We start from the raw sequence: 15,214 nt of genomic DNA, 5'->3' as shown, positions 1-15,214 counted from the left end.
TTTGGTGGTCATTATGCATTTACAAGATGCATATGTAGTACACATATCTGTGTTTTTTCCAACTATGGAGGTTGGTATGTGTTAATGTGTGCTTAGGGGGCATGCCGCACTTTCGAAGTGGACTTGCGGCTGAGCAACTTTCCTGGACGAGCGCATGTTATTCGCAAAACTTTCTCAACGATTTGATATAATTCGGACAGTTTGCTTAATTTGTGATGACCACTTAACAGCTGGTTTAACTTTGATAACTTTGGTTTAACCATGACAAGGGGATTAAATGAATGATTTGAAAAGTTGAACAAAAGTTGTCAGTAACGCTATTTGCTTAATCACAAATTAAAATAAAACCTTTATGATACATGGGATGGTTTTGAAACTATTTATTTTATTATTATTATAGTCAATCGAAGAGTCCTGCACCGATTGAGCTGAAATGTGGTCATATTATAAAATGCAGTCCCAGGATGGTAATAGGCTAGATGTATATTTACATATGAAATCGGAAACGCGATCGCGGAAAACGCGCAAGGGGAAAGGCATCAAGGTATGATTTGTATAGAGCATCGTTTTAATACGATTGCACAATTGAATACGCTTCGCATCCTTTCTTTCGCATCAATCAAATGGAAGTTGTTTGTGAGCATTGTGGCGCATTAAAGTTTGCGGCATAAACACCTGGATTATTTTGCTCCATTATTGACTCCAACTGTTTCCAAATGATTTCATTCGGTGTTACGAATAAGAAACAGCCTAAGTTTCCAGTGTTCAGCAACAGGTAAGGATCAAAATCACGGCTCAGGGAGAATGGGCATCCGTGTCGGGAAACCAACCAGCCTTGGAGCTGCTTTGGAGTTTGACACAGTTATTCTTGAAAATCTCATTACGCCTGTCAGCCTTTTTTTACGCGCCAAAATTTGATTTTTGATCTGACAGATTTCGTTGTTACTAGTGGTGATAGTTCACACGATATGCAGAACAGGGTTGAAATATTCGGAAAATCGAACAAACCCAACTGAAACCCAACCAAAGCTTAGTTTTCCCCAAAACAAATGTAAATATTGTATTAATGTTTTATAATTCACTTTCATCGGCATAAATAAATAAATAAAAATAAAAATATATCTGTGGGTCCAACGATATATTTTATCGATAGGTTCATCCCTAATTCACACGTGCGGCGGTTTATTTATTTACTGATTCTTGAAATAAAAGTAAAATGGATGATAAACCCATTATTGAGACTGTTTGTCGCCATCATCATGATGAACAACCCGTAATGCGTAAGTCATAAGTTCTCCGTATCTCTGTGTGAAGTAACAACGTTTTGGCAGTTAAATTTCAGAATGGCTCTTTGGGCGGCACCGCCGACTTCTCTATCGTAGAGAGTAGAAAGGATAAGCGGAAGCGCGCTGCGGTCATTGCCGGCGACCAACTTTACACGGGGGAGGTGCGGGATAACGAGCAGTTTGACACGTACATCTGCTTGCGAGAAAAGAGCACAAACAAGGTGCAAATCATTCCCGTTCAGCAGGCGCTGCTGTCCAATAGCGTCTACCAGCAGCTGGAACAGAAAGAGAAGCAGAAGGTGTTGCCAATGCTGACCAAGGAGCATGCTGCTAAGAAACTCCTGAAGGAGTACGGGGGTCGCAAGGCCTCGCGCCTCGTGGACAATCGCGAAAAGATGATGGTCAATGTGGAAGTTGTGCGTCAAGATTTGGACGAAACAGTGCAGGCCTCCCCACAGAACGACGACGAAGAGGACAAGACACTGGCCGACGTGAGTGCCAGCAACGAGGAGTACTTGGCCACCATAGTGCCCAAGTTTGACAAAACAGCCACTAAGATCAGTGAGGTGTTTGACGTGGAGGACGTGGTGCCGGCCAACTTGCTGGAGAGGCTAGATGAGGAGGCCAAGGTGGTGTACGCTACACCGCTGGAGGCGCTGCCGTAAGTAGATCATTCGAATGGAGATTTGTACCTCAGAGTAACCAGCCTTTTCCCCGCCGCAGAATTGAGTCGGAGTATCTTCGCACTTGCCTCAAGCGCATCCAGGATAGGGAGATAGCCTCGAATCAGGACTTTCTGCACATTAAGCTTATTATCTACATGGACGCCCTGCAGTCGCTGATAGCACTGCGCTCGCGGCAAATGAAGGGCGCGGAGCTGTCCCGCATCACGGAAAAGATCGAGAACGACATACGTCACCGCTTTGCGGACCCTAATGTGGCCAAGAGCTGCACCCGCACCAATTACAGCACGGAGAAGGCGCTCACCCACTTCATTGTGCTGGCCCTGCTCATCAGCGACAAGCACGAGGTCGATGTGAATGTGCTCTCCCGCACCCTACGCACCACCAAGGAACGCATCAAATCGTACGCCCACATCGTCAATGCCCGACCCAAGTCCCGCTCGGATGTGCTCAGTCTGCGCCTGCCCAGCACCGTGCCGGCCTTGGTGAAATCCCGCCGCTTCCAACGCAAGAAGTAGAAGTAGAACACCCTGTTTGACATCGATTAAACAACTTCTAGGTGGCCGGCCTGTCAAGGTCGTCACAATAAAGTTTATTTTTACATTACATTATTTAGGCTTTAATTGAAGAATATCTTGAGTAACATTAGGCGCGTACACCTCCAACACGATGGCGTGCTCCAAACGAAAAAAAGCATAATGCTGGAATTGGTTATTATCCTGCGTGTTTGAGTGTTGTATGTAACTCCTTTTAATTATTCATTGTAGGGGCCTGGTCCTGGTCCGTAGGCTGGCCGTGTGTACGTGTTGTCTCACTGTCCGTGTCCGAGTGCTGTGCTGGAAAATTTATTTACGGCGGCAATCTTGTTAATCCCTCCCCCTTAGTAGTTAGTTGTGTGAATTCTATGTTGCTTCTTGGTTGGCATCCGCATCCGCAAGTCCCGTCTAAACGGCCAGGCCGAAGACGGACACGATGCAGTACATGGTCTTGTTCTCCCAGCGGACTGTGCAGCTGCCGTCTGTGTCGTTGTTCCAGTAGCAGGAGCTGGCCGTGTGCAGTCCGGCTCCGTTCTTCTGCATGATCATGGCCGTGACGATGTACTTATAGGGCTTCTGCTCCTTGGTGAGCACCGTCAGGCAGTTCTCCACCACCTGGCCGGTCCAGTTGTTCACCTTGTCGTGCTGGTAAGCATTACCTCCGATAGTGGTCTCGATGGCCTCCTTAATCGTCTTGCTCACATCATCCACTATGAACTGGCTTTCTTCGCGTGAGTCATCCATTTTTGCTTCAGTGTGCAAGTCGCGAAATCAGTCTAATGTCTTTTTTAACTTGTATGTTGTTTATTTAGCTTGTTTGTTTTATTCGTTGTGCGCGCGCTTTTGTCTCGTAGCCGACGCCTTGACTGAAAAATAAAATGAAATAAAATATTATTTGTTTTGTTGGGTCTGAGTGTCATAGCAGCAGGAACTTTTTACGATCTGCTCTGGAAACTCCTGGACCACTGGACAGTGTGTGCTGGTGGAATTAGTTAATTATTTCGAGCCGCTGCTCACCTTTTGGCTGCTAAATCACTGTTTGATTAATAAATTTAGATAAATTCAACGCAAAAAATGGACGTAAAAACTATAGCGGCAGTGTGACCGCGGAGGCTTCGATATACGGTCCGACCCTTGGAAATATACCAAAACATACCGTTAAAATACTGACGAGTTGAAGTTCTACTATACATTTTCCTCGTTTCTGATCTTCCTTCGAATATTACAAACTATATACAACATTTAGCCATGCCCACATAATTTTATACGATTAATGAATACATTTTCTACAAGATTGGATAGTTTTTAATCCTTGCTTTTATTGGATTTTACGTAAAAAACGGGTTAAACGAAAAAGTTCAACAAAAAAGAGTCGCAATGTTGCTGGTATTTGATGACACGATGCGTCTATAGGCCTTTGTGCACCCTATTTTGTTAATTTTATATGTAGATAAAACGCAATTTTTCTAAGACCTTTTATCAAATTGATATTCTTTAGACATATTCAAGTACATTATTAGTATCTTGTGTATATTTCTCTCGATCCTGATACCTACTGAACCTTGGAAGACAAACGTATTCACAATTCCATAACAGTAAAAATTCAATCCTATTTATTTTAAAGAGAAATCCTGGAAAGGACAATCTGTGGGGAAGAAACAACCTTAACTACGAAAATAACAGATTCCGGCACAATAACAGGCCCGCCGAAGCTGGTTTGAGTAACTGCATTCAATTCATCGACGGTTTAGTTGAAAAGCATTGATTTAATGTTGGTAATGCCCATATAAATATATGAATTTGAAGAAAGCCATTTGGCTCTCCAGCCAGACGTATAGATTCCTGAACAAAGTACTGATGGGCCAGTCCCAGAAGATATTCAGTGATCAACACAGAAAACGAGGTATGCTATTGACTTCCATCCCCATAGACACATTATAAGTAAAGCTGCATATTTTCATATTTTCCGCAGTTTCTGATAAAGTAGAGGCTTTTCAAAAAAAACAGAACAGAACGCAAGAAGAGAAATGAGTGAACACGCGGCAAAATCTGTTCTCAGGCAAAACAGAAAGGAAAAGCTGATGGAGAGAAAACGCCAAGAGCTTGACGGATTGCTGCCAAACTATGAAGAAATTTGGACAGCTTATTCCAAAAATCAGTAAGAACAACTTTGACATTCTGGTGACGAACTGTCAGCAGCTGGAACGTCTGGCCTTTGGCGTAGAGCTCCTTGACTCCACGGTGCCTAATGAGCTGGTCTGCCAGCTACCCAATCTTCAGCATTAACAGGTGTGGCATGATGGTTCCTTACGAAGGATTGATCAACAAACAGGGTTCTCCTTTGGAAAGTCTTATCCTGAAAAGTCACGTTTTGAAGGAGGCACAGGTTCAGCATCTTTGCAATATATCTACAGTCAAGGAATTGGATATATTCTTGGATACCCTGCCCTTCGCGGACTTATTGAAGCTAAAGAACCTTATCTACTTCCATATATCCAGCCCCATGACAGATGGCCAACTTCTGCACCTCCTGGATGCGCTTCCTCGCCTAAAAGTTCTCAAAAATCTATTTCGGATTTAGAAATAAACCCGTTATTTCGTATGCTAATCTTTTTGTCAAAATCATAGAGGGTCGTTTAGGTCCCATATTAATAAACAAAGAGCTTCAAATTCAATAAATGTTGAGAAAATGCTTACAAATAAAAAGGGTATACCACTTACATATGTACTTGCATGTAGAAGACGCATGTGAAGATATTAATGTTACACACACTACCCAGAAAAATGCAACACCAAGATTACAAGGAATCCAAGATTCTTGGAAGGTACATATTTAAATATGGTTAATGGTCATCATGGTTTAAGTATTCACTGACTCATTTACCATATAAATATCTCGAGATTTACTACTTAAGCAACTCACAAGTCTCAATGCTCTTCAGTCTTGTATTTGAATTGTTGAGCTACAACTGATCAGAATGAGCTACATTGCTGCATTTTTTGTCCTTGTACTCTCGCAGCAAACTCTGGCAAAAAATTTTGTGAGTATTTCAGCTTGAGAGATATAGTAGACAGCGAAAATATTCAATAACCATAATGACAGGTGCAATCATATACTGGCTGCACAGACTTCTGCTACAAATCCATAAAATCAGTCTTGGATCAGCAGCTTATGATGCAACGGCAACTGAATAACATGGAAAACAATTGGATGATGCACAAGAATTGGACTGAACTTGGAATAGTAAACCATCAAGACAAACTGGAGAGCAGACAAAAACTAGAGGAAATCGAAACCAAACTAAAACAAAACGAGGATACCTCATCGGCGCAAGCGGCAAGACTAGACAGTGTAGAACATAAATTAGTTGAACGCCAAAGGATGGACACATCTGCCGAAAACGGGCTGTTGGAAATGATCGAAAGAGTGAAACAAAACTTGTCAGATCAGCAGGAAAGAAACGATTCTGATATGGGCAGGCTGAGCGAAAGACTGGGTGGACTGGAGAAATGGATCACAGAGCAGCAGGAGAGGGCTGCTTTGGCCGAAAGCACAGCCACAGAGAGACTTGAAAAATTGGAAGACAAACAAAGACAGCTGGTTGCGGGGGCACAGCAGATGCTGGAGATGCTAGGACGAATGGAAAACCAGATCGCAGTCGAGCAGGCGAGGGTTGGCAATGGCACGTCCTATTTAGACAAGTTGCGGGATAAAGCAGAGGTACTAGAGAAACAGATCACAGGACAAGAAGAAAGGGTCTCTTTGGATGAAATCTTAGTTACGAAGAGAATCTCCAACATTGAGAAAGTGCTGTCCGAGCAACGGGACAATATAACTTCAAATATTAGTAAAGTGGCTGATGGTCTTAGCGGCATAAAGGATCAATTGTCTGGCCAAAAATTGAAGCATATCGCTGAAGCCGCAAAGGTCAGGGAAAGTATTGCCAACCTAGAGAAAGACTTAACAGACAGGCAACAAAAGATCGAGTCGGATGGAAGTAAACTGGCAGAGGTACTGAACGGGCTCGAAAATAAGTTTTCAGGCCATGAAAGGAAACTTGAAAATGACGAAAGGACTCTGTCGGACTCACAGACCAGACTGTCGCAGCTGCAGGATCAATTGACGAATCAACAGAAAACAATGTCTACCCACGAGGCAGCTGTTAAGGAGTCAGAGTCCAAATTAAAAACACTCTGGAAGTACCGGTTCGTTTCGTTTGAGAAACTTGGCTCAAAGTTGTATTATTTTGTGATGAACGAGAGACTAAACTGGACAGATGCTCGGGATAGATGCCAAGAGCTGGACAGCCACTTGGCTAGCCCGCAGAACCAGCAGGAGTACGACTTAGTGACAAAGGCTCTACCCGGCGTTCTTCAATTCTGGTTGGATTTTAATGATATTGAAAAAGAAGGGGAGTATATGTTGAGTGCTACTGGGCAGAAGGCCACTTTCTTGAAATGGAGGCAATACCCAGATAACTGGAGGGGCAATGAAGATTGTGTAGAACTGACCAGAGATGGAATGAACGATTTGGATTGTTCGAAAAAACATTTTTACATTTGTCAAAAATAGTTGTATTCTACAGTAAATTATTTTTAATAACGCTCATAAAGCGCTCCAAGTTTGAACATTTTTAAACTTGATTAGCACAAGAGCGTTTTTAATAAACTTTTTGGAGAACTTAAAGGTGTAGAGCATTCACGCAGTGTGTTTTTTGCAGTTGGTTTGGGTTCTCTTATAATCGTTTCCGTGTACCAGTTGTAGACCGTAATTTCAACAGCATTCATTGCATTTGGCAGATCCTAGAACGATCCAAACAAACGATAGGATTATATCACGGTTTTTGATAATGGAAGCAATATTCTCGACGATATTCTCTTTGAACAATCATAGTTTAGTTCACAATAAGTCATCATCTAGGAGGAGTTTCCGCAGTGGAGGAGTGCTGTGCCGTATACCTTCGCTTCGTCTCACCTTTTTGTTGGCAAATAAAAGTAGAACTCGGAGCTCTTTCGGATGCGCATCAAGTCCTCTCTCGTCTCGTCTCATCGACACGCTCTCGGTCGTTGCTGTCCACGACGGAGATAAGAGTCTGTAATGAACCAAAACGGATGCCAATTAGTGAATCTGCAGAGAATTGAAGCAAATCAAAGCACTTACCTGTGCATTCGCAAAGTAATGCCTATGCAATGGCTCTCGACCGCCCACATCCCACACTGTAAATCTCATATTCTTGTATTCTACAGTCTCCACATTTAAACCTAGAGAGAATGGAGGAGAATAAATCATGTAAGTAGATCGAGTACCGATATTATTCATTGTTGCAAGCAAGTTTTACCTACCAATCGTAGGTATCGTGTGGTTTAACCAGCAGCATCCAAACGGAATACACTTCCCATAGTTGTTGCTTGCCTTTGGATAGGTTCGAGGAGAAGTAAATTAACGTGTTCAAAACTGAGCCATTTCTTATGAAATTCAGCTGCAATGGTATTCAACTAGACTATGCATATACGAATCGGTGGCTCAAACAACCAGAACGGCGGTCCCACCGGTGCCAATGGCTGCCTCAACAGAATATTTAAACATTTAAGACCACTCAATTATTTACCTTTGGTTTATGTCTTACCTCTAAAAACCACTGCCACAGCCATTGCCGATGAAGCCCTCCTGCTGATCGAGCAGCGATACAACGTTTATACTCCTTGACGCACCATGCATGTCTTCATCGCACTCTGATGGCGACGCATAGTGTCCTTGTTACGCTTGAGCATATCTTCGTCCCGCTTCTCGCGCATTTCCCATTCTATCAACTTGCTTCTAAAGAATATAAACACACAGTATTAGGGAAAATACCACGATCATTGCCTTCTAACAAAGAAGAAAAAGGCTTTAGTTTTTTGTCAGTATAAAATCACAATTGACGAGAATCTTTTATAGAATCTTTTCCACCATCTATAAATTATACACAGCAAGACAGAAAGCAATTCACGACAGCTTGAGAATTTAGGACTTTGAATGAAAAAAGAGTAAAAAATCTTGCTGAATATAGACAAACACAGGAATATAAACAGATTATTAACGATCATTTGGGTGGACGTGTACACCAAGTTATTAGTTCAAAATAATACAACGAATGATATTGATCCCAATCCCGATAACGACGACACCGACGACGGAGAGCGCGGACCATCAAGACAACGGTCGACATCTTATTCAACTATTAATGACGGACGATTTCGATTGGGATAGCTTCTTTGATCTTTTTGAGTCTAATACTGCTGACGGCAGCAGAAGCCTCTCTACCTGAACAATCGACAATGGATCAAATCAGTATGTCGTCAGCGTCGTCTAGTACAAGTTTTTCTTATAATTATTTAAATGAAGAGAGTCTCTAAGAAAGTTCGCTAAGAGAATGACCATATCTAGCAGATGGCCAAATCTGTCTAGAATCTGACTTTTATTATAGCCGGATTAAACAAATTTGCAGTGGCTAGGCAATGCCTTCCACGCGCTTACTCACTCTAACTCTCCCTCTCTCACGCACACACACGCATCCTCTTGGATTGTGGGCCCTCTGGCACGGGTATAAATGCAGAGTCGCGGCCGTAGCAGCGACTCACACCGTTCCCCCTCGTGTTTTTGGTTTTGGTGGACACAAATAAGAGACATGTAGGACCCACGGGGTAGCCGTGGGTCTACAAAGTTGCTCCTAAGTTTCATAGAATACCTAAACTCTTCTGAGGTTTTAGTAGTAGTAGAAAAACCAGTCTGTATGATGGTAAGCAGCACAGCACTCCCCTGAATACATATACTCACCATTCACATTCCATGTGTGTACATTTTTGTATGGAAATTCTCATATTTAGTTAGTAGACATCTTTAAATTCTATAGTCGAATTGTTACATGTATATCTTTATATATTTTAATCGAGTGACACGCAAAAAAGAAAGCTAGACATACTGCAGAATATATTCACTTTATATCTCTAAAATTATCCTATGATTAAATATATGTACATAATGGTTAAGATTTGATGGGAATACTGTTTCTCTTGTTGCATGCATTTCTTCCCTATCTTGGTTATCGCTAATGTATTGGATTTTTTGTTTGTTTGGGAATCGTGACAATATTTAAATCATAGCATATTTAAAATTTTAGTTCATTAAAGAGATACAGAGTTCATGTGTTATTTGTTTCACTCGCGAAAGGAGCGAACAAGTCAAGTGTTTAACTATATCATAAGCTTTTTGTATATATGATTAATCCAGTAGTGTTTTTGTCCTAAAAACGACGTCGTCCCCATGGGGCATTATTTCCTCCAACATTATTTCCACGCTGATTGCCGCCTTGGTTCATATTGTTACCGCCAAATTCAAAAGCGAACGAGTCCTATTCGAACAAGGAAATATAATTGTTCAATTGAGTGTAACTTTAGCCAGATATAAGCCCAAAATCTTATTTGAATAATGCTATCATGGCCTGAGAGACCAGAACCAAATCCACCGAGACGGTCAACGATCAATTATTTAATTTGAATTGTAGATCAAGATTGTACTTCCCCATAAAAAAAAAAAAAAAACATACGAAATGGAAATGAAAACCAAAAACGGCCAAAAGTGCCGCAACACTACGATACACGTTGCTCATATGTACATATTTTCATATCTACGAATATGTAAGCTTATGTTTTATGTACCCTATTAAATAAAGAGGTATATTTCGAATTGGAATCGCATGCTCATGGATTGATTTGTAGTTTAATCCAGAGAGAAAAGAGACTGCAAAACTCTCTCAATTTTACTTGCGCTGGTCAAAATACATCTACACGAATCTAATATACACCCTTAGATACGAAATGTGTGCTAAGATCATATATGGATTCACACACCCCCACGAAAGTCCCAGAGCAAATAGTCAGGAGCTGTTTGGCTCCCATTTAAATGGCAGGCATGGCACATTTTTTCAAATAAAATGAATATGAAAATATAACCTGCAATTCTGCTGTCCAGTATACGCCTAAAGTTCAGGTTTCTTAAGAGTTTACACAGTGAGTGTGCCAAAAATATAGAAATATACAGCTCGAGAATGGAGTACAACAGATGCCCTGAATTTGATCCAACCCCTTGGATGTTTAGAGAAAACCGTGAACGAAAAAAACTCTTTGCCAGGGGGTTTTGGTTGAGAAGCCTCTGTGGTTGAGAGCCCTGTACATACCTGTTTGTTGGGTCCGCCCGGGCCAGAGTTATTTCCAGTCATGGTTGAGTTGTTATTGTTTCCTGATTAGAAAAAAACATTCATTTAACCTTTCATGTAGTGCCCTTTTGGTTTATTTCTTACCTCTAAAAACTTCAAAGGGCGAATTGCTGTTGCCTCCAAAGTTGTCGAAGCTGGAGTTGTTGCCGCCACCGCCATTGCCGACGAAGCCCTCCTGCTGGTCGAGCAGCGAATTAAGTTGCTGTGCCTGTATGAACAATGTGTTCTCCTGCTGGCGTCGGCGCATATCCTCCTCCTGGCGCGCCATGCGTGTCTGCATCTCGGTTTGATGGCGACGCATAGTGTCCTCGTCGCGCTTGCGCATTTCCTCGGCCTGCTTCTCGCGCATTTCCCACTCTATCTTCTTGCGCTCATTGTCCACTTCGCGCTTTCTCAGCTCTAAGGGAAATATACACGCACACTATTAGGGAAAATGTTTATAAATATAATGGCCATGATCTGCCACGATCATTGGCTCCTAACGAAGAAGAAAAAAGCTGTAGTTTTTTGTCAGAATGAAACCTCAAAGGACGACAACACAATCTTTTCCACCAGCCATAAATGTCCAATGGAAGCAATCGAAATATGGATGCCCCAGCCCCCACAGTATAAGAAACATTTGCTTGTATGCAACTTTGCAGCAGCCATGCTATCAACCTGAAGCGTTAAATTATCCTAAAAACCGCTGGGATTCATTGAATGACGTCAATATGCCCTACACCAATGTTTCCATATAGAGAATAGCTGTATTTATGCAGCTATGACGCAAAATAGAGACCATTCTTGATGCAAAATCCACTGTTTTTTGATAATCGCACGTAAAAGTCGAATGTAATAGGCTGTAATTAACACTAGTTAATTGGTATAAGCATAGGAAGGGGTCTAGTGGGGTCTATTCTTGTAACGCCGTTGCCAGCAATGCCAGTACAAAATAAGGAGATAAATATAAATGTACAAATAATCCATAAAAAATACTTTAAACCAAATCCTATAATTAGATATATGATTTTTGTGTACCCCTATGGCCATAGATGATAGATCTTTCGCGGTGTGCGGAAGAAATCCACACTGATATCAAAGAAATTGTAGAAAACTGGAAGGTATTCGGAACTTCACATTCCATAAATTTGGCAAATTTTTTAAATGTATTTGCTTTCGCTACAAATCAGATGTTTTCAGAAAGCAATACGCAATATCGATAAGAGTGGAACAATGGAACCCACATCATTCTGAAAATAAGGAATGTTTTGGCAATGGTAATCGTGATGTTAAATAAAGTTCGAAAATTCTATATTCTATGTCAATCAGCACAGAGGAATGTACCACCACCATACGCCCCCATAGGCCCCATATTTAGACCAAAGACTTGTTTTAATCCGAATAGAAATAAGACTCGTTTGCTAGGTATTCACAAGTGGGAGAGAAACACGAATATTAGATGACAAAAAGATATTATGATTTGCCGCAGAACCCCCCTCCACGACAAGCACAGGGCAAACAACACAATAGTTATATAGAATCGAGGGGAACGGGACAATAGAAACGTAAAACCAGAAGTTTTTGTTTGTGTTAATCCCCCCGCAACGTGATAATACTGACCTTGACGCAGGAGCTCAGTCTCTTGCTCATATCGAGCGTACTGCATCTGAGCATCCAGCTTTTCCTCTTCCATTTTGAGCTCACGCTTAAGGGTATCCTGCTTGCTCTTGTACAGATCGTGCAGCTGCTTCCAGCGGGAGCCGTACTCGTGCTCAAACGAATTGAGATCGGCAAAGCGCGGGCCGACGCTGCGCTCCTGATTGAACTCCTGCAGCTTCTTGTTGAGGGCCTTCTCGGGCAGCCCATCGTTGTCGTCATTCACCTCCATGGGCTCCACCAGGCAGGGGCGCAGTGAGGCCGTCAAAAAGAAGCACTTCTCATTGCAGAAACGCAGACAGGCGTTGGCCGAGGACTTCTTGGCGAACTCAACGATACCCTCGCCCGTATGTTTGCCGCGATCGTCGACGGTTATGCTGGCCCGTTCGATGGGGCCGAATATCTCGAAAGATTTGTACAACAACTCGTTGGACACGAACGGTGTGAGGTTCCTTACGCGCAAGATGGTTGCATTGGGTGCGAAACGGACGCGTAGCTGGCGACCCTTGCGCATGGTACCGTCCAAGGCGCGCTTGGCTTTCTCAGCATTCACATGGTAATCGACCTTAAGAAATGTGAAGTTCTTCTCAATGTTGGAGAAGATTTCGCCAATCTCCCCATAGGGCTTGAACATTTCGCGCAACTCATTGTCGGTGATGTCGCCGGTAAGATTGCCCACATACAGACGATTGCGGCCAGAGAATTTGGTCTCCTCGGGCACCTCCACGGGTGGCAGCTCCAGTGTAGGCCCAGCAATGGCCCGCAGACGTTGGGCAATAAAGAAATCATCCCCGCCTCCTCCACCACCGCGTGGACCGCCACCTATACCGCCCATCATGCTCATGTTGGGCCCCCCTTGACCACCTCCCGACCGTTGACCGCCGCCACCGCGATTGCCGCGATCACGCTGCTGTTGCTGGGCGCGTACACCTCCGCCTCCCTGGTAATTGCCACCAACTCCTGGATGATTGTTACCTCCTCCTGGATGATTGTTACCACCTCCTGGATGATTGTTACCTCCTCCTGGATGATTGTTACCACCTCCTGGATGGTTGCCGCCACCTGCTTGGTTATTGCCACCGACGCCGGGGCCGCCACCGCGAGGACCACCGCGGAAACCACCTTGCCCTTGTCCTTGAACCTGCCCTGGACCTTGGTTTGCATTGGGGGCTGGCTGCTGAGTTGCAGCCACAGATTCATTAACATTTTCAGCGACATTTCCGGCTTCCGGCTTCGCTGCTTCATTAGTAGTAGACTTTTGCTATATTTGTATTATATATATTTAAATCAGTATAAGAAGAATGATGAAATGGAATTGGAAAATATGCACGGATATGCCTGGGCCCCCAATCTGCAGTGCGTCTAATCCCCTTTCAAAGAAACGAAGCAATTGGCCTCCAAGCAGAAGGGTCATTGCTTCCACATTCTGGGGGACTAAAGGACACTGCAGAGATGGAGCCCACTCATGGATGCGCATATGCATGTGTATAGGGTAGAATAAAATACATATAATTACGCTTGAATACCTCCCACTCAAGGCAAAAGCCCTTAGCCCTAGATTAAGAGACTATTTGGTAATGTACCACCCAACCAACGAAATACCCTTTCAGAGAGGGATAGCACATCCCTTTGCAGAAATTAGCCTTATCCATATAGTTGGCATTGAAAACATCATTCTACCCATAGAATCGGGTATCTATGGCTCGATAAAGAATGAATGCTAGTAAGCAGCATCGCCTCTTAATTGCTCTCTCGCAATGACTCGTTGAAATATAAATAAATACAAATAAATAGTATACATGACACTGGTCACGTTTAGCCAGCGCTTAAGCCTACGAAAAGACACCCCTCCGATTACTAAGATTGCAGAGATCGAAAGCCACTCCGAGCAGGGATCTGTATGCCACAATCGCAGCATCTCACCCACAATAGTAGGATGTGAACCACCAAGAGAACCACCATGTGAACAATGAAAAAAAAAAATTGCATGCTTGCACATACATCGGTATGTAAATATGTACATACATACATATGTATGTACAAAAATAATTAATCAAAAAGTTCAATGTACTCAACAAGTGCTCAAAACAACCTGTATTCGAATACGAGTAATGAACTGTTGATTGTCAAAAAAATATCATTCTTTTATGAATACAACCCCGTATCTTTGAACAGTTAAGCATATAACAATTGATGAAAATTGTACTGCATTTTTTGTAATTAATTCCCAAAATGTGCGTATATGGAAAACATCTAAAAAAAAAACCAGAACGAACCGGAATAATTGTTCTTTTCTTTCAGAGACCCATTTATGCATGTTTGGTGTACATACAAGAGAGGATAACGTGAAAGAAGGGGGAGGGGGATCTTGCCGTCAGTTTTTCACTTACGTTTGCATTATTCGGACCCTGAACATTTTGTCTATTTTGGTTTCCTCCGCGGCGATTGCGATTGCCGCCGAATCCATCCTTATTTCCGAAATTCTTGTTCTGATTCTGGCCACCGGCAGCGACGCCACCGGCGGGGCGGCCATTTTGGTTCAAGCCGAATCGTGCCTTCTTTTCTGCTGGACTGCCATCGGGGCCAACATTTTGTTTAGGAGCCCCGTGCTTGCCAATATTGCCTTTATTGGCCGGTTGGTTGCCTCTCTGCTGTCGTTGGGGCAAAGGCTTAACGCTATGGGGACCATCTAAATTGATCGTTTCCATCTTAAAATACTTTTAAAAACGAGAAAAATAAATCTCAAAAAATTGCACAACAACACAACCCAGCGTCAGGGATGTTAATATATTGATAAATCAGTATATCGATATATATAT

At 42.7% G+C, this 15,214-nt stretch overlaps 4 protein-coding genes and 1 long non-coding RNA gene across 9 annotated transcripts; 2 read left to right on the top strand and 3 right to left on the bottom strand.

Annotated features, from left to right (window-relative positions):
- The first annotated feature begins 1,132 nt into the window (after nucleotides 1–1,132).
- Polr1E (RNA polymerase I subunit E) lies at nucleotides 1,133–2,654 on the top strand. Its single transcript, XM_002137181.4, has 3 exons — nucleotides 1,133–1,280; nucleotides 1,332–1,947; nucleotides 2,010–2,654. The coding sequence occupies exons 1-3, from the start codon at nucleotides 1,217–1,219 to the stop codon at nucleotides 2,485–2,487; spliced, it is 1,158 nt and encodes a 385-aa protein (XP_002137217.2). The 5' UTR covers nucleotides 1,133–1,216; the 3' UTR covers nucleotides 2,488–2,654.
- On the bottom strand, nucleotides 2,526–3,643 carry Dlc90F (dynein light chain 90F). 2 transcript variants are annotated; one of them, XM_002137180.3, is made up of 2 exons: nucleotides 3,523–3,643; nucleotides 2,526–3,371 (listed from the first exon to the last, which is right to left on the bottom strand). In XM_002137180.3, the coding sequence occupies exon 2, from the start codon at nucleotides 3,247–3,249 to the stop codon at nucleotides 2,914–2,916; it is 336 nt and encodes a 111-aa protein (XP_002137216.1). In that variant the 5' UTR covers nucleotides 3,250–3,371; nucleotides 3,523–3,643; the 3' UTR covers nucleotides 2,526–2,913. The 2 variants fall into 2 exon arrangements, with proteins under 2 accessions (XP_002137216.1, XP_033240820.1); XM_033384929.1 differs by having other exon boundaries at nucleotides 2,526–3,366; nucleotides 3,523–3,623.
- Nucleotides 3,644–5,448: 1,805 nt separating this feature from the next.
- LOC6897028 (C-type lectin domain family 4 member M-like) lies at nucleotides 5,449–7,096 on the top strand. The gene is made up of 2 exons (XM_002137177.3): nucleotides 5,449–5,546; nucleotides 5,609–7,096. The coding sequence occupies exons 1-2, from the start codon at nucleotides 5,484–5,486 to the stop codon at nucleotides 7,076–7,078; spliced, it is 1,533 nt and encodes a 510-aa protein (XP_002137213.2). The 5' UTR covers nucleotides 5,449–5,483; the 3' UTR covers nucleotides 7,079–7,096.
- Nucleotides 7,097–7,101: 5 nt separating this feature from the next.
- Nucleotides 7,102–7,689, bottom strand: LOC26533137 (uncharacterized). Of its 2 annotated transcripts, none has more exons than XR_004468431.1 (3): nucleotides 7,667–7,689; nucleotides 7,465–7,598; nucleotides 7,102–7,308 (listed from the first exon to the last, which is right to left on the bottom strand). It is a non-coding gene; the product is annotated as an uncharacterized lncRNA (long non-coding RNA). The 2 variants fall into 2 exon arrangements; XR_004468432.1 differs by having other exon boundaries at nucleotides 7,481–7,598.
- Nucleotides 7,690–7,873: 184 nt separating this feature from the next.
- On the bottom strand, nucleotides 7,874–15,192 carry LOC6897027 (protein no-on-transient A-like). Of its 3 annotated transcripts, none has more exons than XR_004468430.1 (6): nucleotides 14,786–15,192; nucleotides 12,360–13,656; nucleotides 10,845–11,159; nucleotides 10,722–10,783; nucleotides 8,133–8,323; nucleotides 7,874–8,071 (listed from the first exon to the last, which is right to left on the bottom strand). XR_004468430.1 is itself a non-coding variant. In XM_033376703.1 (6 exons), the coding sequence occupies exons 1-6, from the start codon at nucleotides 15,101–15,103 to the stop codon at nucleotides 9,789–9,791; spliced, it is 2,058 nt and encodes a 685-aa protein (XP_033232594.1). In that variant the 5' UTR covers nucleotides 15,104–15,192; the 3' UTR covers nucleotides 9,407–9,788. The 3 variants fall into 3 exon arrangements, 2 of the variants coding, with proteins under 2 accessions (XP_033232594.1, XP_002137212.2); XM_033376703.1 differs by lacking the exons at nucleotides 7,874–8,071; nucleotides 8,133–8,323 and adding an exon at nucleotides 9,407–9,896 and having other exon boundaries at nucleotides 12,360–13,391; nucleotides 13,434–13,656; XM_002137176.4 differs by lacking the exons at nucleotides 7,874–8,071; nucleotides 8,133–8,323 and adding an exon at nucleotides 9,407–9,896 and having other exon boundaries at nucleotides 14,786–15,191.
- Nucleotides 15,193–15,214: the final 22 nt, after the last annotated feature.

The sequence above is a fragment of the Drosophila pseudoobscura genome, chromosome 2 (assembly GCF_009870125.1).
Source record: "Drosophila pseudoobscura strain MV-25-SWS-2005 chromosome 2, UCI_Dpse_MV25, whole genome shotgun sequence".
Lineage (NCBI taxonomy): Eukaryota > Metazoa > Arthropoda > Insecta > Diptera > Drosophilidae > Drosophila > Drosophila pseudoobscura.
The sequence above is the reverse complement of the archived record's forward strand: the minus strand, read 5'-3'. Positions and strand labels throughout refer to the sequence as shown.